Raw genomic sequence first — 26485 nt, 5'->3', positions numbered from 1 at the left:
ATGCACATAAATATAAATACACATAACTATTTTTTTTATATCAACTTTTTTAACCTAATAAAAAAATATATTATCATAAACACATATGTATATATTTATGTGTATATATAAATTGTCCTTTATGAAAAAATACAATGTAGCAATCAACTACAAACTACAAAATAAAACGTTTTTTATTTTATGAATGATAATGCGATTTTATTAAGGCATAAATCGCTTATAAATATAACCATTATAAAGCTAGGAAGGAGGCCTCAAAATCTTTCATGAATACACATCACATTATAGCTCCTCTCTAAGCACTCTGTAATGGCAGCCAAGGAATTCTGTTTCCCTTTGTATGAAAAGATTGCTCGTAAAAACACTATCCAAAGAGCATTGGATATCACTCTTTTTTTCCTTCTAGTTTCCCTCCTGTCTTATCGTCTCCTTTCTCTTAACAACCATGGATTGGTCTGGCTCCTTGCTTTCTTATGCGAGACATGGTTCACGTTCAATTGGTTTCTCAACGTCAGCTCCAAATGGAATCCTGTGGAATTCAAAATATACCCTGAAAACCTTGAACAGAGGTAGCAAATCAACTGTTTACATACGATCACTATCATCTTTCTGTTAGTAATTATTGTTTACCATAAAATTAATTGATTCTGTTGTCTGCAGGTTTCCGGAGCTTCCCCCTGTGGACATTTTTGTTACGACTGCAGACCCCGTGTTAGAACCGCCTATTATAACTATAAACACCGTTCTCTCTTTGTTGGCTGTTGATTATCCAGCTGCCAAGCTAGCTTGCTATGTATCCGACGATGGCTGCTCCCCTCTCACCTTTTACTCTATAGTGGAAGCATCCAAATTTGCTAAGCTTTGGGTCCCATTTTGTAAGAAGTACAAAATTCAAGTTAGAGCTCCCTTTAGATTCTTCTTGGAGGATCCTATATCCTCCAATTCAAATTTTGATTTCAAACAAGATTGGGAAAAGATGAAGGTATGTAATTTCAAAGTTGGGCGAAAAAGAAAAAAAAATGAACAGGAGAGCAAAATTATCTGTTTTCTTGATAATACAGTTAGAGGTATTCCTTGACTTTGTTTGCGGCTAATCTCCTCTTGAGACGATTTTAAGATTGCAAAATTAATTATTTTTAAAATAAATATACAAAAATTAAAATTAAAAAAATCTTTTTTTTGATTAAAGAGAAGATATTATATGATTCCATGATAATATATAAAATTTATATATTGATAATAAACAAATATAAACTCATTTTATTTTGCCATTTAATTTGCAATTAGGCACTAATAGACATTTAACTTGTCTTAATTTATTGGATCCTTGCAGGCCGAGTACGAGCTCCTTAGCTTAAAAATAGAGGAAGCAGGCCGAAGAGCAGCTCCATGTGATCTAACCGGTGAGTTTGCTGTTTTCTCCCAGGTTGAACGCAGCAACCATCCGACTATAATCAAGGTAACTCATTTATACCTAAGACAGTTCATTGCCTCAATGTTCCCCCCTATTCTAATTAAACAAAATAAAATTATATATATTGTTTCCATCATGGTTTAATTTTATGCGATACGATGTTGTTTTATATATGTGGCTCATAAAAAATGTACTTATCTTCATTGGTTATTAATTTTGGAATCATTCGAATTGTTTTGTTGTAGATAATAGGAGAGAACATGCAAAACTTTTGGGATGATGAGGTGCCACATTTGGTTTATATTTCCAGAGAGAAACGGCCGAAACATCCACATCACTACAAAGCTGGTGCCATGAACGTTCTGGTAATTAACAAAGAATTCTGTATTGGGTTAATTTGAATCCGAAATTTAATTCAATTCGTTTATACAATCATTTAAAAATTTAACAAATTTAAAATTTAATATTTAAAGTTTTTTTTTATTTCCTAACTGTTATTTTTTTGTAAAAAAAAAAATCAAAATTTTCAAAAATTACCAAATACTTCCCAACGTTTACTTAAGTTACTCAATTTAAATTGAATTCATTTTTGGGAAATTACCCATAAATATTCTTTAAACCAACTACCAGAAAATAAATTAATCAAGTATGGTTCTTGTACCAAAAACAGACTAGAGTGTCAGGGTTGATGACGAATGCGCCGTTCATGCTGAACGTAGATTGTGATATGTATGTGAACAACCCACAAGTTGTTCGTCAGGCAATGTGTCAGCTTCTTGGTCACGAGAGTGAAAGAGAAATTGCATTTGTTCAATATCCTCAGTCTTATTACGATGGTCAGAAGGACGATCCCTATGGAAACCAATTTGTGGTTTTGACAGAAGTGAGTCATATTTTTACATAGACCTCAATGCATTTTCTACTACTACTTTTCTTTTTGCTCAGTTAGAATATATATATATATATATATATATATATATATATATGTTGCTATGTTAGTATATGGGCCGTGGGATAGCGGGACTCCAAGGAATTTTCTATGGTGGAACAGGATGCTTTCATAGACGAAAAGTCATCTATGGTCTACGGCCTCATAACGCAGAAAATCAAGCCAGAAATGATACATCAATTAACGGTATATACTTTTTTTTAAAAAAAAAATCTAATTAATGGTATATATTTAATGAACAATTTATCTTTAAATTAAAGGATTGAGATCCAATTGGTTTCTAACTATACTATGATTCAATATTGACATTTTGCATTGTATTTCAATTTTGTTCAATTTTGTTATTACTTATATTTTTATTTCCCATATAGAATATGGTGACAAATTTAACTTTAATCCTTTAAGTAATGATTTCTTTTTCTCTTATCACTTTCAAATAAAAAGTCTCTTAGGAGACCTTAATTCTTAAGCCTTTTTTAGTGAATATGGTTAAATAAAAATTACAATTAAATTTTATAAATTAAAAGATCTCACATATATCATGAAAAAATATATATTTTTTGATATATTTTACTAAAAATTATGATAATTTTTTCACCATTCAATAAATATTGATTACATCTTGAATATAAACAACATTTGTAATAACATTTTTCATATATTATTAATTTTTTTATAATTAAGATCTTTTAATATATAGATTTCGATTTTCAAAGTTAATTTTTATTTAATGGTTTTCATTAAAAATCTTAAAAGCTCCACCTAAAATTTTTTACTTAAATATTGCCCTCACTCTAGCTAAACTCCAATGGTAAATTAAAATAATAGGAGCCTGATGGTTTATTCTTTCTTTCTGTAGGAAAATTAGCTTATTATGAACTGAAAAAAGAGTTTGGGGACTCAGAGGAGTTTTCAGAATCAGTAACTTATGCATTGAAAGGCGAGAAGGGTCTTCGAAACAACCTTTCAGATTCTCTCGAGGCAGCGTTCCGGGTTGCAGGTTGTGGCTATGAATTTGGTAGTAGCTGGGGAACAAAGGTTAGTAGAAGAAACCTACTAAAATTTTAAGCAAAAATGTCCGAGTTGCGTTATAGTAAAAAATGTAATATTTAAATTTTAAACATTTTTAATGTAATATTTAAATTATAAATATGTTAAATAATATAATATTTGTAAAATTTATTGTTAATCACGTATCATCCTTAAAAGTTAATGATGTTAAGGATGAATATTATCTTAATTTATATATTCATAATTCATTTATCATATTAAATATTTTACTATAATTAATGTGTATGTGATATTAACTCAAATATTAATAATTGAAAAGAGCTGATGATTGTAATGTGTAAACCTTCAAATTGGGGTAAAATTGATTACGTTTGCTTCAGCTTGGATGGAGATATGGATCCATGACAGAAGATATCCTAACTGGGTTGACGATTCATAAGAAAGGGTGGAAATCCACCTATCCCATGCCTGACCCACCGGCCTTTCTAGGTTGTGCGCCATCTGGGGGCCCGGCGGCAATGACTCAACAGAAAAGGTGGTCTACAGGCCTGTTTGAAATCCTTGTTAGTAAAAACAACCCAATATTTGGCACCCTGACCGGAAACCTCCAGTTCAGGACGTCCTTAGCCTACATCTGGATTCTTTCTTGGGGCGCCTCCTCAATTCCTCAGCTGTGTTATGCTGCTCTGCCTGCATATTGCATCCTTGCCAAATCCCATTTCTTGCCCAAGGTGAGCAGAATTTACTTGCAGTATATACTTCATATACAATTAACTGAGGTCGTCGCTTCATCCATTTATATATATATGCCTCATACTTGTCCTTTATATAGTTTGGTACCATAAATGTCAAGTACAATAAACTATTCGAGATGTTCTATCTTATTTGTTATATCATTGTCTCTCACCTCGAAGCCATGCTTTAGTGTCTCGGCATCAAATCCAGGACCACATAGTTCCATATACAACTGTCTGAAAAATGAGTACAATAAGAAAACAAATTTAGATACATTTTTTTTAACATGAACCCTAGATTTAACTTAATTCATGTAATTTCCAATAAATTTAAGATTTAAATTTCAGTAATTGCAATAACTTACTTTATTCTCAAGCTTTCAGCCTCCTTTGAATGAATTTATTTTCCTCATAAAAAATCATTACTTTAATTTGCTCTGAAACAAATTAGTACAGTATAATATAATTGTACTTGTTATATATACTTACTTTAGAAGCGTGAACTGCTCACAAGTTTAACAATTAATGCAGGTCCAGGACCCGGCGATATTGATACCTGTTGCCATTTTTGTGATTTACAACTTGCTCACTCTCAGGGAATACCTCAAAACTGGCATGTCCATACGAGCATGGTGGAATAACTTGAGAATGGGAATAATAACAGCAACCTCTGCATATTTGTTTGGAGCTCTAAGTGTCCTACTCAAACTCTTGGGTTTGTCTGATACAGTTTTTGAAGTTACAGGAAAAGATCAATCTAATTCCAATGGCGACGAAACTGACGGTACTACAAAATTTACTTTCGATGAGTCACCTATTTTTGTGCCAGGCACGACCCTTTTGCTTGTGCACCTGACAGCACTGCTCGCCCTTTCCTTAGGGTGGCGACCATTAGTTCAAGATACTGTTGGCCACGGGGTAGGGCTAGGAGAGGTCTTGTGCAGCCTATGGGTGGTGCTATGCTTCTTGCCATTCCTGAAAGGGTTGTTTAAAACAGGAAAATATGGGATACCTTCCTCCACCATATTCAAGTCAGCTTCTTTCGCATTAGTTTTTGTTTATTTCTGTAGGACTTCGGGGGTTTGAGATATGGACTACTACAGGTAACTTGTACTTTGTTTTTGGAGCGTAAATTAAATTTCATTGTAAATTGAGATGTTAATCATTACTTGCTTCACCACAGACCACATAAGAATAAGAACAATAGCTACGGGTTTATTGAGTAAGTAAATCTCTTTGATAGATAATCTATATGTCAAATACAAGTTTTTTCTTAGGTTTGTAGTTTATTTTTATCTTAAAATTAAAAAATATATATTTTGTTAAAATGATATTATCTCACATTCATTAAATATTGTGTTTTTATGATTTTATATTTATGTTGGATTTCTTTATCTATAGCTAATTGATTTTATATAAAAAAATTTATATAATAAAAATAAAGCCTATATATGTTATCAACCATTTCAAATAAGAACTAATTAATTACTTTCAATTACATTCTGTAAATATATTACTTAAATATAGTTAGAAAATAAATCTATACGTTCCCGTTAGAAATTGTGTAGATAACTTAATTTGCAATGTCACTATGGCAACATCCATTTGGTTCTATATGTACATAAGTAGTTAATATTTGTTTTGTCTGTCCAAACCCCAACCGGTAAACATCTAGGCAAGTAGAATTGCAATCAAACGATAAATCATATATATAACATATAGCAATTTAAAGTGATTCCATACAAATATATTAAATAAATCATCACCACTTAACCAATCAAACACCCAAATACTCAGCTCACAAACAAAGATGGATCTACTTGAGGGCCACCAAAAAAAATTCTGAAATAATTGTATTTTAGATAAAGTTCAATAATTTTCATTGGTCCAAAATAAAATTTTTAAATTATATTAGTTTTTCAATTTGAATTTATTAGTTATCAAGCCCAAAGCTCAAAACATTTAAATAAGAAACTTACTTGTTAGTTTAGTTTTAGCACATAACACCAAATATTTCTTGTTTTTTCTTCAATTTTTTTCTTTCTTAGTTATTTCACTTATTTGATCAAAACCAACAGTAGACAGCAACCTGACACCACGCATTCTTGAGAGAGTATTCAAATTGAGTTTATTTTACTTTCAAAATTTATCTCATCTCCAACTTTGTAGACTTGGACATTAATTTTTCGGTCTATTAAGGTATTTTTTTTTCAATTCATATAAGTTGTGTACATTAAAAAAAATGTGTTTAAAAAAAATTGATAATGAAATTATTGTGTAAAGTTTTCAAAATATGAAATTGATGTAAAAAATAATTGTAAAATTTTTAACAATGATGACTACATATGTAAGTTTAAATTATTATTATTATTATTATTGTTATTATTATTATTATTATTATTGTGTTTAAACTAAGTTCTCACTAGATAAAATTTTTTATTCCTCCACTGCTCACAAATCAATCCCAACCTAAATAAATCAATAAACATTCTTGCTCCATCTCTAATAATCTCAATTACACATCAAATATTCACACTTATAGTCACTCTTTTAGCACCATGAAGTGTGTACACATCTAACATTTTAAGGATGTATTTAATACACAAATTATGATGGGATAAGATAAAATGATATTACGAATATGATTAAATTAAATAATGTCTTCATATCACTACAAGGGAATAAGTTTTTATCGACTTTTTTTTTACGTTATAAACATCGTTAAAAAATTTACGACGTTTACCAAAAATATCGCTAAAAATGTCACCTATATCTACATTAGAGAAAATAATAGTATTTTAAGAAAAAAACACCACTAACTTAGCAAGATTTTTTTCTGCAAATGCCACTAAATAAAGAATTTAGCAGCATTTGTGTGCAAAAATCTTGCTAAATTTAGCAAGATGTTTTGACACAAATGTCGCTAATTTCTATAATTTAAGCAGTGTTTTTGCTTATAAACACTGCTAAATTAAACTTTTTTTTTATTTATTTCAACATTTACTATTATAATTAAATAAAAAATAGATAAATATTTTTCAATTCATAAAATGAATTTAAAGTCATAAACTGAATATTATAAATATTTAAATATCAAAATACATAATTTGTTCCAGTATGCATATAACACAAAGCTTAATCCAATAGCATTCAAATTATTTCAGTATATTAATCAAAATTTTAAAATATATGAAATTGATTACCATTAAGATTTGGAGCACTATCATTTGATGAAGAATTTTTTCCACCACAATCATTAGCTTGCTTAAAAACTTACTGAATAAAATAAAATAAGTTTTTACACTTAATAATAAGCTATTTATGATATTAAAAAAATATAAATAGTTACTAGATATAATACCTGAGTTGATTGACTACATAAATTGTTTCTTGAAAATTGTTGTTGCACAAAGTTCATAAGACTGTTGAATCGATCATGTAATTGCTTATGCTCTTCATTTATTCTAACACGCTCCTCAATTTTTTTTTGCTTCTATTTGCTAAATACGTTGTTGCATAATTTGCAACCCCTCTCTCATTATTGAGATTTTTTGGATAAGATTGACTTGTTAAGAATATAAATTGTTGAGAGATATTTTTATAGTAGTTAGATGGTCTTGGACCCAATCCAAGGCATCGAACCTGTCCATGTCTTTTTTTTCTAACAACATTTATGAAAATCTAATCTTTCAATTTTTTCATGTTGACAAAACAATCGAACACTACTTCAATCTCAATGGCCATTTTCTCTTTCACTTTCTCTTGTAAATTAATCAAATAAAGCTATCAAGTTTAATAATTAATTCATAATATATTTAAAATAATAAATATTTACTTATGTATAAAACAAATCCAAGAACTTTCCATAATTTCTTGTATTTTGACATTTAAGTAAGATCTATTTTTTTCAAATAGGTTAATCAAAAAAGTTTGACATGTCCAATTTTTTCACCTAACTTAATCTCCTACATTAAAAACACTATTATTGTTAAACGCATATCGACCATAACTAATTTATACTTATCAAGCATGGCAATAATGGAATTTAAACATTTGAACAAATTTAATATCATGCAATATGAGCTATCTAAACTGTTAAAACATAACAATAATTACAAATTTACATTTTTGCCTTTTGACGTTACTAAATGTCTTAAACAAACATAAATCGTAACTTATTCATACATATTAAATCATGAAAACTAAGTTCAATCATTTAAACAAGTTTAATATCACATATTTAAGCTATCTAAACTATTAAAATATAAATATAACTGCAAAATTATATTTTTACTCTTTAACGATACAACAAAGTCCTAAAAAAACATAAACAGTAACTCTTTCACACATATCAATTATGAAAACTATGTTCAATAATTCGAACTAATTTAATATCATGTATTGAAGATATCTAAAAATAGAATAAAAAATATAAATTTGCATTTTTGCATTTTAGCATTATAAAAGTGCTAAACAAACATAAACGATAACTTTTTCACACACATCAATCATGCAAACCAAGTTCAATCATTCAAATAAGTTTAATATCATGTATTGAAGCTATCTAAATTGTTAAAACATAAATATAACTACAAAATTATATTTTTTCCTTTTATCGACATAAAAAAGTGCTTAATAAAGATAAACAATAACTTTTTTACACATATTAACTGAGAAAACCAAGTTCAATCATTCAGACAAGTTTAATATCATGTTTTGAAGCTATCTAAATTGTTAAAATATAATAATAAATGCAAATTTGCATTTTTGCCTTTTAATGACACAAAAAGTCCTAAACAGACATAAACAATAACTTTTTCATACATATCAACCATGAAAACCAAGTTCAACCCCTCAAACAAGTTTAATATCATGTATTAAAACTACCTAAACTGTTAAAATAGAATAATAAATGTAAATTTGTATTTTGGCCTTTTAACGACAAAAGAAGTCTTAAATAAACATAAACGGTAACTTTTTCATATATATCAACTATGAAAATCAAGTTCAATCATTCGGATAAGTTTAAATCATGTATTGAAGCTATCTAAAATGTTAAAATAGAATAATAAATATAAATTTGTATTTTGACCTTTTAATGGCACAAAAGTGCTAAATAGATAGAAACCAAGTTTAATCAGTCGGACAAGTTTAATATCATATATTTAAGCTATCTAAATTATTAAAACCTAAATATAATTGTAAAATTATATTTTTATCCTTTAACGTACACAAAGTCTTAAAAAAACATAAACAATAACTTTTTCATACATATCAATTGTGGAAACCAAGTTCAATCATTTAGACAAATTTAATATCATGTATTAAAACTATCTAAACTGTTAAAACAGAACAATAACTACAAATTTATATTTTTGCTCTTTAATGGCATAAAAAATGCTAAACGGATATAAACTGCAACTTTTTTATTTATTACTTAACTTATTTATTCTTTTTGCTTTCTTGAAAAGCTTTTTGATCCACTCATATGACTATTTCTGTTGCTTTTTGCTAGCAATCCTAATCTTTCCTCTTTCCTATCTTAAAAAAAATTATGTATGTAGCAAAAATATAAATATTACCAACGAAAAACATAAAACACCTCAATTATTAAAAATAATATTAAAAGTTATAAATTAGTACCTCTCATTTTTTTTAAAAACCAAAATCTAATCAACTATTCCTATTACCACCTAATCACATCATAAGGTAGATTATCCATTGTGGCCTCTGCAGTACTATTTTTAATTGAAATATTTGTTCTTCAAATTATGCTTATAATCTTTCCATTTCTTTTTCAATGACTTAAGCACAAATGAAATAGGTTTTTTAAGTAAGAATCTTGACTGTAACAATACAAAAAGAAATGTTATAATTGATAGACCAACTTTAGCAAAGTTTATATTTCTAATAAATAATTAATTATACCAATGCTTGAACAAAGTTTAAAGCTTTAACCTTAATTTTTGTTGGAACTTTATACCATATTTCATAATGAATAGGCAATTTCATGCCATTACGGGCAATCATTTCTAAAAATCCAACCAGTAGTTGACACTATTCACCAATTGATTGCCTATCAGAGTTTGCAGACACTAAAATACGTTCATTCGAAAGTAGTGTCTATAATTCTTTCAAGTTGTTTGGCCTCTGGTCCTCTATTGACCATTGTTATCAATTGAAAAAAAAAATCAATTAGTAAATTACCAATACTTTAATGATTATAATCGAAATCAAAATATGGGGTTTACGATACCTGCATTCAAATTAAAAGTAGAATCAATTGGTGAGATACTATCTAAACCTGGACCTATCATATTGTCAAATCTAGTATCAGTTGAAGGGTTAGAAGCCATTAAGTTATAAAAGACAGTAGGCACATTCCCTTTTAAAAGATTTAGTCCATGGCCAAGATCAACATGTGCCACAGACAGTTCTGAACTAATATTTTTTATATGTACTCCCTTTTATTTTTCAGCATCATAACTTAACTATATCATAGAAGAGAATCAATTAAAAGTTGAAAAGTTAAAGCATTGTAAATATAACCAACTATATAAAGAACATATCTAAAAAACATATATAGACATTGAAAAGTTAAGAAATCATAACCAACGATATATAAAAAAAATATCAATTTAATTAAATTAAAAGATAATGTATGATTTACAACACAATAAATATACAAAAGTGAATGCCATATAAATTACATAAAAGTATTTATTACATTATATTTTGAACATTCTAATTACAAACTATAGATGATCTATCATGGTTCATAAATATCTTCATTAACATCTTCACAAACCTACTGAGCAGAGATATTAAGATATTTTCATCCAAGTTTTGGTCAGCAAAAGAAAAATAGTTAGTTTCATGTTCAACATTATCTTTAATATTTGACCTCATATCAAATAAATCCCTAGGTGTGTTACGAAGAACAACAAACTAACTTAATTTTTTAAGGTCTTCAGAATAAAAAAATTGTTTGACTTAAAAAGAAAAAAATATAAGGTTCATTGATAAGTTGTTGTCTGGTGTGAATTAATCGAGAAAAATTCATGATTGTAAATATAAACTGATCTTTCTAAATTTTTTTTACACTATTTATATCAGCCCAATGACACCAAAATAAGATAACATTTCCCTTGTCATAATAATTTAACTCAATGATGTCATTAACCATGCCATAATAGTCAATATTTTCCTCCAAATGATTTGTGTCCCTAGCATTAGCATAGCTAGTAGTTGACAAAGTAACAACAACTCCTAAATTTTGTGTTCTTCTAACTCTCTCACAGGATTTAGTGTGAAATCTAAATCCATTGATGATGAATCCTTTGTATTGTTTCATAATCATGTTTGGACGTTGTGAAAGACATTTCACCTCTTCACTAACAAGCCTTCTACTTCAAACCTATAAAGGTAGAATAAAATATATGTTATTAATTTTATTTATACACTATGCATTCTATGTACAATTCTTAAAATGTGAAATATGACATTACTTACAGTTTCTCTTAATCATTCATAAAAATTTTCGATGAACAACTTATCAAGTTTTCAATGGTTTGATTGTCAATAATGTGCATGAGCTCTCTAATTTTTTTTATACTCACTACACGCATCAAAATAAAGTATTAACAATAAGAACAAAGTCTATAAATTATGCTTAATAGAATGAATGATTTCTTTACATGAATAACTTAAGTATGAAACGATTCAATTGAGTCATGATAAAAAAGAATATATCAATGTGCCTATGCCCAAGATTTATCATCTAACTTTACCACTTCAACTTTGCCTATTGGTTATCCAAAACTTTCAAAAGATAAGTGTAAGCAAAATTGGTATGTTACATACCAAGATTTATCAATGGTCTATTAAATTTTGTTTCAACATCTTTCAAATATCAAGAACAAAATGTCATACACTTCTATACTAAATATCTTTCAGCAATATAACTTTTTGGATAGCGTTTGTTAAGACAATAAGACTTTAACCTCCTTAAAAACCTGAAGCATAAAATATTTATCATATGCCTTTTTAATTAGAATGGTATCATAGACACTAACAACTTATTAACAAATAATACATTTTCAATAAGATACATCCATTAAAATAAATTGGTCCACTTACTTTTGCTTCATATGAAAGGTGGATAATCAAATGCATCATAATAGTGAAGAAATTTGAAAGAAAAATCTTCTCTAAATGGCATAAAGTAATCACGGCTTGATCTTGAAGCTTGTCAACCTCTTCCACATTTAGAACTTTCCCACAAAGTGTTTTAAATATGTTAATCAATTCAATTACAACTGAAGTGATTAGTATTGACATTGATGAACATAAAGCAATAAGAAGTAAGTCCTGCATCAAGATGTGGTAATCATGTGACTTCAATGAATAAAGTTTTTATTTCTTCAAATTTACACATCTCGATATATTTGATGCATAACTATATGGGATTTTCATAATTTTTAACACCTTGCAAAACACATTTTTCTCACCTTTAAATATCCCAAAACAAGCAGGAACCAATCGTGATTTGCCATTAGAAACAACTTCAGATGAAAGTTAAGGCAAATCCTCGTGTTAATTAGATAAAGCCGACTCTTTAAGTCATCATTTGATCTTTTATTCACGTTGAAAATTGTCTCAATAAAATTTTTACAAATATTTTTCTCAATGTGCATCCCATCAAAGTTATGACATAATAAATTATATTTTCAATAAGATAACTCAAAAAAGATACTTCTTTTTTTTCATAACTCAGACTCATTGGGGTCATTTTTTTCATCTTTTTTCTCGTTATTTTGAACATCAACATTACCAACTTGAGTATCAACATCACCAATTTGAGGAATAGAAAGTTGAACACCTTCAAAGATCTCTCTTACTCTTTTTCTTGATTAAGTCATTTTTCTATAAGTGAAATTGATATCTTTTAAATTTGACAAGATATCAGACCTAATAATAGGTAAGGGTGTTCTTCTAAACTTTTTTGTTCCATTAAAAAGATGTTTTTGGAATCTAAATCAATGATTATCATTATAAATGTTTTAACTCTTCAATCAGAGGTTACAAATAGATGTCTATATCATTTTTTGAACCTTTTTCCTCAGTAATTATCATAGCAAGATAAATGATTGTTGCTTCATGGTAATCCATGGTGGTAAATTGTATAGAACCAATACAATTGGACAAAAACTATAAGAAGTACTCATCACTTTAAATAGGTTGAATCCATTCGATACTAGTCTAAACATAACATTTTGAGGATCAGAAGCAAAGTTTGAAAACTTAGAATAAATTGATTTCTATGCTAAAAAATTAGCAAGATGCCTCAATGATCCATCATCCATCTATTCGTTATGATGTCACCTCATAGAATCCATAACTTTGGAAGATATGAAAAGTTGTTGAAGTCTTTTTATTAATGAAAAATATCGTAAAACTTTTACAGGTTTTTTTTTTACATGGACTTCATCATCATCCTCATTTAAGCATTCTTTGGGATTTATGTCTAACCAATAAAAATTATAACACCCATGATAAGATTGTTGATTTTTTCTATCGCCCTAATACAACATACAATTATTGGAATAATTATAAATTTTCTCATATTCAAAACCTAACTCTTTAATCATTTTCTTTAAATCCTTACAAGATTTAAGGATTTTTGCAAAAAAAAAATATTTTTTTTCATAAACTCTAATAATAAAGTTAAAGAGTTTCTCGTTTATCCACATAAGTATTTCAAGTGAAATAGACGCACACGTAAGGATAACATCAAACGCTTAGATCCCTAATGAAGTTTTTCATTCATATCTTCAAGAAACTTATAAAACTTTGATACTTCTCCACTAAGTTGTTGGTCTCCTACACTTATCTCATGTTCACCAAAATCATTCATTTCAATATTTGACTCATTAAATTCATTATTTTTAGGAAACAAATTATGAAGATGTTGGTTATGAATGTTGAAAATATTCCGCAACATGCTTTTCATGTCATATTATCTAATAGGATCATATTGCTATTACAGAACCCTTGAAATTGAAAGAACTCAAGTCGATGACCTTAATGGTACAAACTCTCTATGAAAATACCAATTAACATTTCCCCAAATAAATTCAATGCAAACTAAATGTTCTAAAATAACTTCACATATTTGCCAATTGATATTAGCATACCTCAAACATGGGCATAGTATCATATTATCTTCACCTGCATTCTTAAATATAAAATTAAAAAAAAAATTCACTCTATCTCGGTACTATTGACTTAATAGTGACTATTACATCCAACTTTTATCCATTTAGTACTTGTTACATTATCAAACTGAAGTTATATAATTAGTTATATCAAAACGAACTTGAACATACTTAATTAGCTAACCCTAAAACCAAAAATAATAATAAGTCAATATCACCAAACAAGTTATTTAACTTTTTTTTATATTCTACATGATATAAAAAAATGAGTTGGTGTAGCTATATCATGCATGTAACATGACAAAATATGAAATGAAAATAAAAAGATTATTCACAAATCTTTGAAAAAAAGTATATATTTAAACCAAGTGTGGAATTTGGAAATATTAAGATTAAAATCTTTATTCTCTTTCATGAAAGTCCCTAAACTTTACATTGTAGCCTAATTACAAAACAATTAATGCAATATATATTCATAATATGTAAGAATAACTAAAGACTGCTTATATAGAACGAAATGTATTGTGCATAGGCATTAACCATTTAAGCAAAAGCTATTTACAGATTATCTCATTGTTTAGTTAGAAAAGGTGTCCACAAAATTTGACATATATCAAAAGTGACAATTAAAAAAACTGGTTGTACTTTTTGAAATAATAGTTGAATGAATATCCATCACAACTCAACTATATATTTTGCTTTTATATATACCAAAAGTGACAATTTGAACATTATTTATAAAAGTCTCTTACAATTAAAGGTAAGGCAAGAAGGCAGGTTCATGTAAACATGATAATAATAACAAGATAACTAAGCAAATACTTGTGAAGAGTATAAGGGTTACAAACACTTATGTCTGCCTAAAGTAATAAATACTTTCAATTCTTTAAATCTAGATCAAGTTGTAAAAAGAACTCGTAGTTATCACTTATCTACAACAAAAAGATAATATTAGCATGCTAATTAATTAATCAGTATACTAAGCTTAAAGATAATGTTGTTGTCTATTTATGGTTAAAAGTATTTATAAATCTAAAACATGATTACTAAAAGCATTTAAAATAATAAAAAAGCATGATTACCAAAAGCATTTAAAATCCAAAACATGAATATAAAAGCATTTATATTTGTGGCATTTTAAAACAAAACGCCACTAAATAATAAAAAACGATGCATTTCAAATTTAAGTTAAATTTTATAAATTTATATTTTTAAAATAATAAAATTTGATAATTATTTTACGGCAATTTAGTACATAAATGCCACTAAATTTTAATTTTAGTGACATTTTACACTCCAAACACCGTTAAATTTTAACTTCAATGGCGTTTTTATACTCCAAACGTTGCTATATATATATTTTAATGGCTTTTATATAATAAACGCCACTATGTTTAAACTAACACATTAAATAGCGACGTTTGTTGGAAAACATCGCTAAAAAGTATCATCGTATTACTGTTTTCCTGTAGTGTATCTTGCGTTTAATAAGTATAAGGAATATGATAAGATAATTTATTTATTTATTAAAATTATCTTTTTTTTTAATTTATATAATTTAAATTATTGATATAATTTTTAAAAGTATAATAAGATATATAAGTTCAATCTTATTAATTAAAAATTATCTTTTTCACTTTGGGAGATGTCACTTTATTAATGACTAATTTTTTTAAAAAATATATTAATTTTTTATATATTTATTTTAAAAATTGATATTTACTCATTAATAAAATGATATTATTTGATTCACTATTAATATATAAAATCTATACACTAATAATACATCAAATATAAATTTTTTTTTAGAATCCTATAGCTCTTCGTACGTATTTATTTCATTCTTATATTTATAAGACTCACGGACAAGTATACTAAGCAAACTTCACTGCCAAATAATATCTTTAATAATTGTCCAATCATCTTTAAAAATCTTTCACCAAAATTTTTTTTTAAATTTAAGCCAATATTCTTGACATGTTTTTATCGAAATTAATGTTTTGTTTGCGAATGGCAAAACTTTTTTTTTCTTTTCAAAAACAAAATAAATTTTTAAAAGGAGTTCCTCGAGTTCCAATTCAAAATGGTTAAATAAAAACTAACTAAAAATCCAACATGAAATATTTAACAGAGAGCTTATTGGAATGGATTATCAATACCACTCTCAAAACGGCCTCGCTTGAAAGAGTTCTCTACAGTAAATCAGGCCCCGTTTTGGGCTGTAGCCCATGCGCCCAACAGGGTTGGGTTTGAACATGATTTTTCAAGTTTGAAATGATTTAATTGGTGAAAATTCTTTATTATTCAAATAATTATTATTTAATTTTAATTTTAAAATATATTTCAAAGTATTAATATAATTATATTTTTAATATTAATTTAAATTAAATAAATTTTATGAATTTTAATTTAACGAGAGGAGTCAAACCTCGAACAAGCCATTAAAAATATCAACAAACCTTGGAAAAGGGATCCTCATTCAAATCAATAAAGCAACATATAATTGGAAATTGTTCAAGCGGTAGTCCCTCCATACCAAACTTTTTCACAGCCAACCCTACAAGTATTATTACTTTAGCTATACCATAGCGAAGGCTCCCACCAAGAAATTACTCCCATTCCCAGAAGGTAGAGATTTAGTTTTTCAATATTAAAAAAAAAAAAAAAAAAACTTGCAAAGTTTAAGTCAATCTGTTTATATAAGTTTCTTCGACTTTCAAGTACAGATTGTTTCTAGTTTAAATTTTTTATTTTTTATCAATTGAGTTGGATCAGTTTGATTTTAAAATTTTTTCAAATGGACATTTTTATTTGAGTTTGTTTTACCATCTTTAATTATATTTATTTATATAATAAATTTATCCAATGATCAAGTTATACAATAAATTTAATTCAAGCCGAATTTTGAGAATTTAAAATTTGGAAACAAATTCACCTTGAAATATAAAAATATTAATTAAAATATTTTTATATAATTTTAATTTTAAAATATATTAATAATATTAAAATATTAGTATTTTACTTTTAAAATATTTTAATATTTAAAAAATTAAGTCTTTAATGTCTAACGATCTGAGTCATATCGAGCCTTAGTTAAGGATTTTAAAAAATCAACCGAGTCTAGCCCCAGGCATGAGCAATTCTAATTCTAGTTTATAGATGGCCCTCTTTTAAATAACTTTTATTTGTTATAATTAAATGTTCGGTATGAAATTGAATTAACCGGTTTACTAACCATGCAATGAAATTGCAGAGACAAATTTTCAAAAATTAAAAAAAAAAAAAGTTAACGGAGAAAAATATAGTTATATTCAAATTTCAATTGGTGGTCCACCAACCATGCATCTTATTACACACTATATTTTATGTTCTCCGGCCTATATATGCTTTTGAGGGTACAAGTGCAAGTCGTTTGGGTTTTAAGAAGTTTTCAACATGACTGGAGAAACTCGACTGGAGAAATCTTAACTGGGTTTTGTGTCATAAACGGCATAGAGAGGGGCATAAGTGGAGATAGGCTTTGTGTCATATTTGTTGCGCAAAAAATACTGATGAAACTGGCGGCGGAGTCAAGATAGGCTTCTCTAAAGCCTTGTTAATTCTTATCGGAGATGTGTCAGGACTTCTCTCCATATCTCTTCCTAGGGATGAAGAAGCTGAAGATGACAAAGACGAATCCTTACTTTATTCCGAAAAACCAACCATTAATGGAGACATATACGGGCTTTTCTCGAAAGCTCTTCATGGTGATGAGACTGCTCATCCTTATTTAAAGTTCTGTCTAGAGATTTAGTGGCTGATGACAGCGAAGGACACTTGACAATTCAATGCATATCATTAAGCATTCCAGGAAATTCATTCAGATTGTTTACCAAGTTTCTGTGGGGGTAAGGATTCCTCATATTTTTAACAAATCCTTGAAAGAAGAAAGAAAAATAATGAAAAGTATCTTTTTTTTTTAGAGGTTTAATTAGCTGAGGGGCAAATGAATGGCGAGTGATTTTTCTGTCAATAATTGAATTGAATCTCTTAGAGTGACTATGACACGAACTGGAGTCAAGGGCATGGGGCTGACCAATCCAGAGGCCAAGGCTCCAATCGTAACAGAGGAGCCCAACTTGGATCAAAGATTTTTGTAAAGGGATGCCAAAATGCTTGAGAAGTTACGAATAGGAATCATCATAGATAATAAAACCAATAGCCAGATGGTTGTCGACAAAACCGTTACTTATGCTAGCTGGCAGCATGCTATTTACCACACCCATGCAATGAAACAAATAAGAAAAATTCTTTTCTTACGGATTCTATCATTGGTGCTTTCATTGCCTTTCCGAATCCACCATGCCTCCACAACCAAACACTAATGTGGAAGAAGCCCTTTGCGACCTTGCTGATTCTGTCACTGCCCAATTGCTTGACCTCGGACATGCATTAGAATCCTAATTTGACAACATATGCTATGATTTGATCTCTATCATCAACGATCAGAGCTCTTCTTTTCATGATCTACAACTTTAAATCGCTCGATTCGAAAAGAACACTGTCATCAGAGCTGCATCTACACTATCATGAAAGAGTCTGGAAGACTCGTTACAGCATGACTCACCAAACCAATTGCTAGAGCTTCGGTCACCGGAAATGCGCTGGATTTTGACGAAAACTGATGAACCAGAGCAATGCCAGAAGGTTGAGGAGTTTGATCGACAAACCATCACTGTCAAATTGGACAATGATTCCAAGTTTCTAGATGAGTTAGGAGGAATTTCAGGTTATTCTATTGTTGGGTATTTTGTTAGAACATTTTGTGTTTGTTGCAATCCTCATTCACTTGAAGAAAATATGGTTTCCTTAGAGAATGGTACGTTGTTCTTGTTTGATTTGAAATCAGATAGTAGTTGTCAAAAACCGAAGGGCTATATTAACGTAAATGAATTAAGAGTTTTATGGGATTATTTGGGTGGTTCAAAGAATTGGAAACAGCTGAGTATTGAGTTCAATTGTTTTCCTAGGATTTTGATTGTGACCAGATCAGATGTTGTTGATCTTAAGCTTGCTCAATTTAATGCAATCTGTTTAGCTATGGTTGACATGTTGAGCTCATATGTTGTGAATAGAAAGAATCAATGCTTAGCAATTCTTAGAGCTATTGCAATTCTAAAATTATTGCTGCTGAGTGGAATTAGTTCATGGCCTTACCTGCTTTTTTAGGAATATTTGTACCTGCTATTAAAGGACTAGGAATTGAGATGCAGCAAGAGGAGTACCTCATCAATCTCATTGATTTCCCTGCACATGTTGACTTTTCAGCAGAGGGCAAAGCTGCTCGTCATATTAGTGATGGTACCTTTGTAGTTGTTGACCGTGATGACGGTGTCAGATTTACAAACAGAAAGCAGCTTGAAGAGAAACTACTACAACTTGTCGAAGCAGCCCACGAATCCATGCTAGGACATTTAAGGTCTATAACTCTTGAAAAATTTAAGGGAGCCTTTGACAAAGCTTTGAATGGAGGGAGGATTCCTTTGTGACTACTCGCCATTGCACTAAATCTTATATGGCTTTGTTTGGTGAAGGATATGTAGATGCCGTTGTCCAACTAGCAAATGGGGATTCCTCTACAGTCATGGATAAGCTATGTCATGATATTGATGAGTATGTTGCTTCTGCTCGAGCTGCCAAACTTTCAAAACTGACTTCATTCTATGAAGCAAAGTTAAACAAGGCACAATCAAGACCAGTTGAATCTCTTTTAGTCGGAGCTAATTCAACTAATAATAATGAGGCTTGGCTCTTAATGAAAAAACATATCTGGTCTGAAACTAAATTAGCTGTTTTTAGTCTCTCCAATACCCTTTATGTTTTTGACATGGTTGAACAAATCAGGAAAAAAATGTCACCGAGCCTACAAAATGATGCAAGAGGTGAGGTTGAAAACAAAAGCAAAAAAAGAAACTAGAAAGGTATTAATTTGTATGGACATGTTTTCAACATTGTTTAGTCATGATTGATTTGATGTCACTAGTTTGGATCAGAATAGAAGATATTCGATCCATCACTAAAACAGCTTGCTCTGCACCTTTAAAGTTGCTATATGTTATGATTGCAAGATGGTTGGATGGTAATGTTGATAACATCGAGAATACAATAACTTCAGCCTTGTTGAATACCATAAATAATGCTATCGTGATTGATAGGAGCATTATAATATTTGATCCACTAGTTTCAAACTTTTGTGTCAATCTCTTGGATTATGCTCAAACCAATTTTGATAATGATGCAAAGGCTACAAAGAAGGGCAGAGTGAGACAATTCAATGGCCTTGTTGATGCCTACAGGAATACCTTAAAATTTGATGATATTATGGGCATTCAATGGTTGTCTCAACGAGGTATAATTGTGTTGGAATTTAGTGCCCTTTACATGGCCTTTTCTCACCAAGGAACCCACTACAACACTTGTTCTCCAAATTTTAGTAAATGGTTAACATTCCACATGGTCTTCCTTCCACCCAAGCACATGACCATCTTATACATTTACTGCCAGAGAAAAAATCAGTGAATTGGAAACATCAGTCAGATACAGAAGCAACATGGGAATGGGAATAAGATTTCGCTATCAACCAAATAAACAACATTTGGAGCTTATGAGAGCACATTAAAGAGCACATACATATATGTTAGACACCACTTGAGCTCCAAAACTTAAGCTATTAATACATAGAGCATCTTATTTAGATTTCTTAGTGATGTGGTATTCTTTACTCACACGTGAACCTTATCCTAACGATCTTCTTTGGGCGAAGTAACCTCACATTTTTAGTACGCTTTTGGGCCAAGGCATAGTACTCAACCTAGCTGCCTAAGTTGTCTCAATGCTCCATCAAGCTTACACTCCATGTTGACTCAACACATCACCCAATTGGGTGTTTCATTTTTGTCTATTATTATATACTCATTGCATCAAAGTCGAATATTTTAGTACCGACATTCAAGCACATGGAGTTGATGGACGCGGTTAACCTTCGATCTGCCAACAATCTCCCCCTGGTTGCTTAGGTTGTCTCAATGCTCCCTCAAACTTATACTCTAGATTGACTCAACACATCACCTACTTGAGTGTTTCATTTCTGTATATTATTATATACTGACTGCATCCAAGTCGAATATTTTAATATCAGCATTTGAGCACATGAAGTTGATGGATGCAATCAACCTTCGATTTGCCAACAATCTTCCTCTAGCTACCTAGGTTGTCTCAATGCTTCCTCAAACGTACACTTTAGGTTGACTCAACATATCACCTACTTGAGTGTTCCGTTTCTGCATATTATTATATATTCACTGCATTCAAGTCGAATATTTTAATACCGACATTTGAACACATAGAGTTGATGGAAGCAACCAACTTTTGATCTACCAACAATCTCCCCTAGGAACATTACTAGGACTCAAATCTGTGACTTTTGGCTCTGATATCACTTGTTAGGAAAATAAACCACAATAACACTACTGAGACTTGAATACTCATTGCATCCAAATTGAATATTTTAATATCGACATTCAAACACATAGAGTTGATGGATATGACTAACCTCCAATATGCCAATAATCTCCCTCCTAGCAATATTACTCGGACTCAAATTTGTGACTTTTGGCTCTGATATCACTTGTTAGGAAAATAAACCACAGTAATACTACTGGGACTTGAATTTGTGATTTTTGACTTGATACCACTTGTTGGAAAAATAAACTACACTTGTCCATAGAAGCACACCAAAAAATTCATACATATCATTTGAATCCAAAAACTTAAGTTATTAAATTTTTAAGTACTTATAAGATATCTCATTCAAATTTTTTAATGACGTAAAATTATTTACTCATATATTAACCTTAGTCCATTAAAGATTGCACGGGAAGCAATGATACGAACCTTAGTCAACGCATGTGGCTAACCGATCCAGAGGCCTAGGCTCCAATCATAACAGAAAAGCCCGATTTAGGTCAAAGATTTTTGTAAAGGGATGAAAGTCAAAATGCTTGAGAAGTTACAAATAGAAATGATCATAGATAACTAAAACCAATAGCCAGATAGTTGCCGAGAAACTCGTTACTTGTAGTAGCTGGCAGCATGCTATTTAGCACACCCATGTAACGAAACAAACAAGGAAATTTCTCTGATCAATCTTCCCCTCTTTTTCTGCTTTCATTTTCTTTGACATTTTTGCTCTTCCTTCTCTGTACTTTTCCTGCAAATTCTATCAGACTAATTTTAATACACTTAACAAATTTTAGTGACTTTACTGGAATAAATTTAAATTCAATGACCTGCATAAAAAGTGGATGATAGTTCAGTGACCATCTGTGTAATTTACTCAACTTTTTATAAACAGCATATCCTGGAATTAATTCTGATTGACAACCCGGAGAGCTTTCAGAAGGAAAAGAGACTTGAAATGCCTTTGTTTTTTCTTTATATTGTTGTTTAGTTTCTCATTTAATAGTTTCTCATAGGATGGCCATGATCAGAAGCAATCTGCAGTTGTTGTTGGAACTGTGGACCGTGATACATGTTTCCTAGAGGATTTCTCCATAAATAAGCATTTCATTTCAGGTTTCATTCCAAGTTTCTATAACCTCCTATTCTTCTAAGCCTCTGTCTCATCTGTTAGTCTCAATCGATGAAGTTTCTTGGATTTTTTGTGCAGATGCATCGGTTTCAGTGGAATGCAAAGGTGGGACCTCAAGTTCTAGTTGTCGGCAAGAAGTGAAAACCAACGAACATGGAGAATTCAAAATTCATTTGCCCTTTTTAGTTGGTAAACATGTCAAGAAAATCAGTAATGTTCAGTGAAACAAGTTAGAAGTAGTAAGCCATATTGTACCGTGGCCTCAACCGCAACTTCATCTTCATTCCATCTCAAGTCAAGAAATCATGGAACTCATATTTTCTCAACTGGATTTTTCACCTTAAAGCCACTAAAACAACCAAGCCTATGTAACCACAAACCAAGCGTTCAGAATCCAAAACAACTCAAAAACAAAGAACCATCAGGAGGATATGTTGTCCATCCTTAGTTATTCTTTTCAACACCATCAGTTTTCCCACCTGATGACCCCATTCTGGCACCTCCTATCCTTTCTCCAAACCAGTTTCTACTGCCAGCTCCAATAATTCCAAACCCATTTCAACCTCCTATAGTTCTTCTTATTCCAAACTCGTTTAAGCCTCGGCTCCATTTTTTCCTCCAAATCCATTTCAGCCTCCTCTAGCACCTCCAGCACCTTTCTTTCCTTTTCACCAATTTCAGGATTAACTCCCCCACCATTAGCACCGCCACCAACGGCCTTCCTATTTCCTCTTCCCTTATTCCATTTCCCACATGTACCTCATTTCCCAAGTTTCCCCCCTGCCTCTACTTCACCAAGGAAATCTTCCTTTTAATTGAATATTATTCCTCCACGTATAATTTTCCAAAAATACGTGTCACAGTCTAGTCACTCTTTTATGTTTCTTTTCCATTTTCCATTTTCTAATGATTAATTATACAATTATGTAATTTGCCTAAACTGTAGGGTTATCTTTTAGTTGTTTGTATGCCCAATTATCTTATTGTACTATAATAAATCCAAATCCTGGAGTTATCTCATAGGCTTTCTCTGAAATATGAAGTTTTTACAAATTATAATTCTCCATTTTATTTTTTAGGATCGTTAATAATGTTCCTAAAAATATGATTTCAGTCTCTTATAACCTATAAACCATGAATAAGCAATTAATTGAATTGATAAGATTCTAATTTTATTTATAATAATTTTTTATGAATAATTTATAAATTTAATATAAGTTTTTTTAATTTATAATCTATCATTGTTGAAAATAATAACTCAAATCTCATAAGAAATTTATTTAAGATTAATAAAATATTGTTAGATGGATAAGAAGAATTTTAAAAAGAAAGAGATTTTTAATAAGTTTGTATACTTATAAATAGGTATAGTCTCTATAAGATTAGATATGAAAAAAATATATAAAAAAGTTATATAATTTTATTAGGTAGACACCTCATAGAACTACAAGAGATTAACGTCTTTATGCATGTATATAATTGAGTGGATTACAAGAGAATGAGAGAGTCCACATAAATATATTGTATGGATATTTATGTGTATGTATTTGTTTTGATTAATAATACTCCATAGGACTAGAGGAGATTGAGAAGTTTATGGGTATTGATTATGAGTGTTTTATTTGATGTGTGTTTGTAATTTCCTACAACTAATGGATTTTTTTTCTCATCTATAGATGTAAGCTAGTTAGGCTAAACCATGTTAAATTATTGTCTCTTGTGTGATTGATTAATTGTTTGGTTTTGCTTCTACTATGTTGGATGTTGGATTGGATTGAAACTTTTTAGCCTAATAAGTGGTATCAAAGCATAGGTTCGAGATGTGGGAAAAGGTGAGCTAGAAGAGTTCGATTCAAGAAATTCAAGTTCATGTTTTGAGAATAGGTTTACATGAAGAGTAAAGCATGAAAACACAAAGAAAATTATTACAAAACTTTCATTACAGGTAGAGCCAAGCATGTCTACTAAGAAAATAAATTATTGATAGAATTTGAGTCAAGGTGAAGATTGTTGGTAATAGTAACTCAAATTTCATGAGAGATTTGTTTGAGATTGACAAGATATTATTTGATAGACAAGAAGACTTGCAGAAAAAAAATTCTAAAATGAAAAGTATTCTTGATAAGCAAGTTTGTATGCTCATAATTAGTGGAGTCTCTAGAAGGTTAGGTATGAGATAAAAATATAAGAGAGTTGTCAGATTTTATGAAGTAGACACCTATAAGATTACAAGAGATCAACATTTTTATGGGAGTGTATGTTTGAATGGGCTAAAAGAGAACGAAAGGGTTCATATAGATATGGTGCATAGGTGCACATGGATATGTGTTTATTTAGGTTGAGAATACTCTATAGGATTAGAAAAGATTAAAAAGGTCTTTGGGTATTAATAACGAGTGTTTGATTTTATGTGTGTTTGTAATTCTCTATAACTAGTGAATTTTTTTTCTCATTTGTGGACATAAACTAGTTGGCCTAAACTACATTAAATTGTTGTCTCTTATGTGAATGATTGATTATTTGATTTTTCTGTCATTGTGTTAGATGATGGATTAAATTGATACTTTTTAGCCTAACAAGTGGTATCAAAGCATAGGTTCAAGATGTGGGAACAGACAAGCTTAGAAGGAGTTTAATTTAAGGAATTTGAATTCATATTTCGAGAATCAATTTGCATGAAGCATGAAGTGTAAAAACATGCAGAGAAGATTGTCACAAGACTTTCATTGTAGACGGAGCCAAACATGTCTAACATAAAATTGATGATTGATGGAATTTCAAGTCAATGTGTAAATTGTTAGGAATAGTGATTAAATCCTATAAGTGATTTATTTGAAATTGACAAAATATTGTTCGATGGACAAGAAGACTTGTAAAAGAAAATTCTAAGGGGAAAGAGATTTTTAATAGGCAAGTTTGTATACTTATAACTAGGTTGAGTCTCTATAAGGTTAGGTATGAGCAAAAGATGTAAGAAAGTTGTAAGGTTTTATTGGATATACACTCTATAGGACTACAAGAGATTAACGTATTTATGGGAGTGTTTGTTTGAAGAAACTAGAAAAGAATGAAAGATTTCACATAAATATGGTGCATGAGTGCACATGGGTATGTATTTGTTTGGATTGAGGAAGCTCTATAAAACTAGAAGAGATTGAGAGAGTCTATGGGTATTGGTTATGAGTATTTAATTTGATGTATATTTTTAATTCTTTATAACTAGTAGATCTTTTTTTTCATTTATGAACACAAGTCGATTGGGCTGAGTCACGTTTAATCGATGTCTCTTGTGTGATTGATTGAATGTTTGATTATGCTTCTATTGGCTTGGATGTTTAACTGATTTGAGGTTTTTGGTCTAACAAATGATATCAAAGCTATCATGATCCTTACAGTCCTCACCTTGAAATGAATAAACCTTCATTTTTTGTTAAACTTTTTTCAACAAAAACATCAAAAACATTTTTTCAATGAAAGGTGCTTTGTTAATCAAGAGAAACAAACGAAAGATACCTTATTGTAAAAAAGTAA

The 26485-nt window shown here is 29.8% G+C and overlaps 1 protein-coding gene and 1 pseudogene across 2 annotated transcripts; both read left to right on the top strand.

Annotated features, from left to right (window-relative positions):
- Positions 1-247: 247 nt before the first annotated feature.
- LOC111305627 (cellulose synthase-like protein H1) lies at positions 248-5384 on the top strand. Of its 2 annotated transcripts, XM_089750169.1 has the most exons (9): positions 248-569; positions 661-982; positions 1334-1459; positions 1660-1779; positions 2085-2297; positions 2414-2549; positions 3223-3401; positions 3755-4105; positions 4640-5384. In XM_089750169.1, exons 1-9 carry the CDS (start codon positions 310-312, stop codon positions 5192-5194), a joined length of 2262 nt encoding a protein of 753 aa, XP_089606295.1. In that variant the 5' UTR covers positions 248-309; the 3' UTR covers positions 5195-5384. The 2 variants fall into 2 exon arrangements, with proteins under 2 accessions (XP_089606295.1, XP_089606296.1); XM_089750170.1 differs by lacking the exons at positions 248-569; positions 661-982 and adding an exon at positions 1005-1067.
- A 14495-nt stretch (positions 5385-19879) lies between these two features.
- LOC149512888 (uncharacterized) lies at positions 19880-23948 on the top strand (annotated as a pseudogene).
- The last annotated feature ends 2537 nt before the right edge of the window (positions 23949-26485 follow it).

This window comes from Durio zibethinus, chromosome 21 (genome assembly GCF_047325235.1).
Source record: "Durio zibethinus cultivar Kanyao isolate XHJ-2024 chromosome 21, ASM4732523v1, whole genome shotgun sequence".
Classification (NCBI taxonomy): domain Eukaryota; kingdom Viridiplantae; phylum Streptophyta; class Magnoliopsida; order Malvales; family Malvaceae; genus Durio; species Durio zibethinus.
This window is presented reverse-complemented; position numbering and strand designations above follow the sequence as displayed.

Bases quoted from the DNA above. Each gene is read 5' to 3' on its own strand.
- LOC111305627 (XM_089750169.1), top strand. From the start codon at position 310: ATGGCAGCCAAGGAATTCTGTTTCCCTTTGTATGAAAAGATTGCTCGT. The intron at 1,460-1,659 runs GTAACTCATTTA...GTTTTGTTGTAG, and splicing joins ACCATCCGACTATAATCAAG to ATAATAGGAGAGAACATGCA. The intron at 2,298-2,413 runs GTGAGTCATATT...TTGCTATGTTAG, and splicing joins AATTTGTGGTTTTGACAGAA to TATATGGGCCGTGGGATAGC.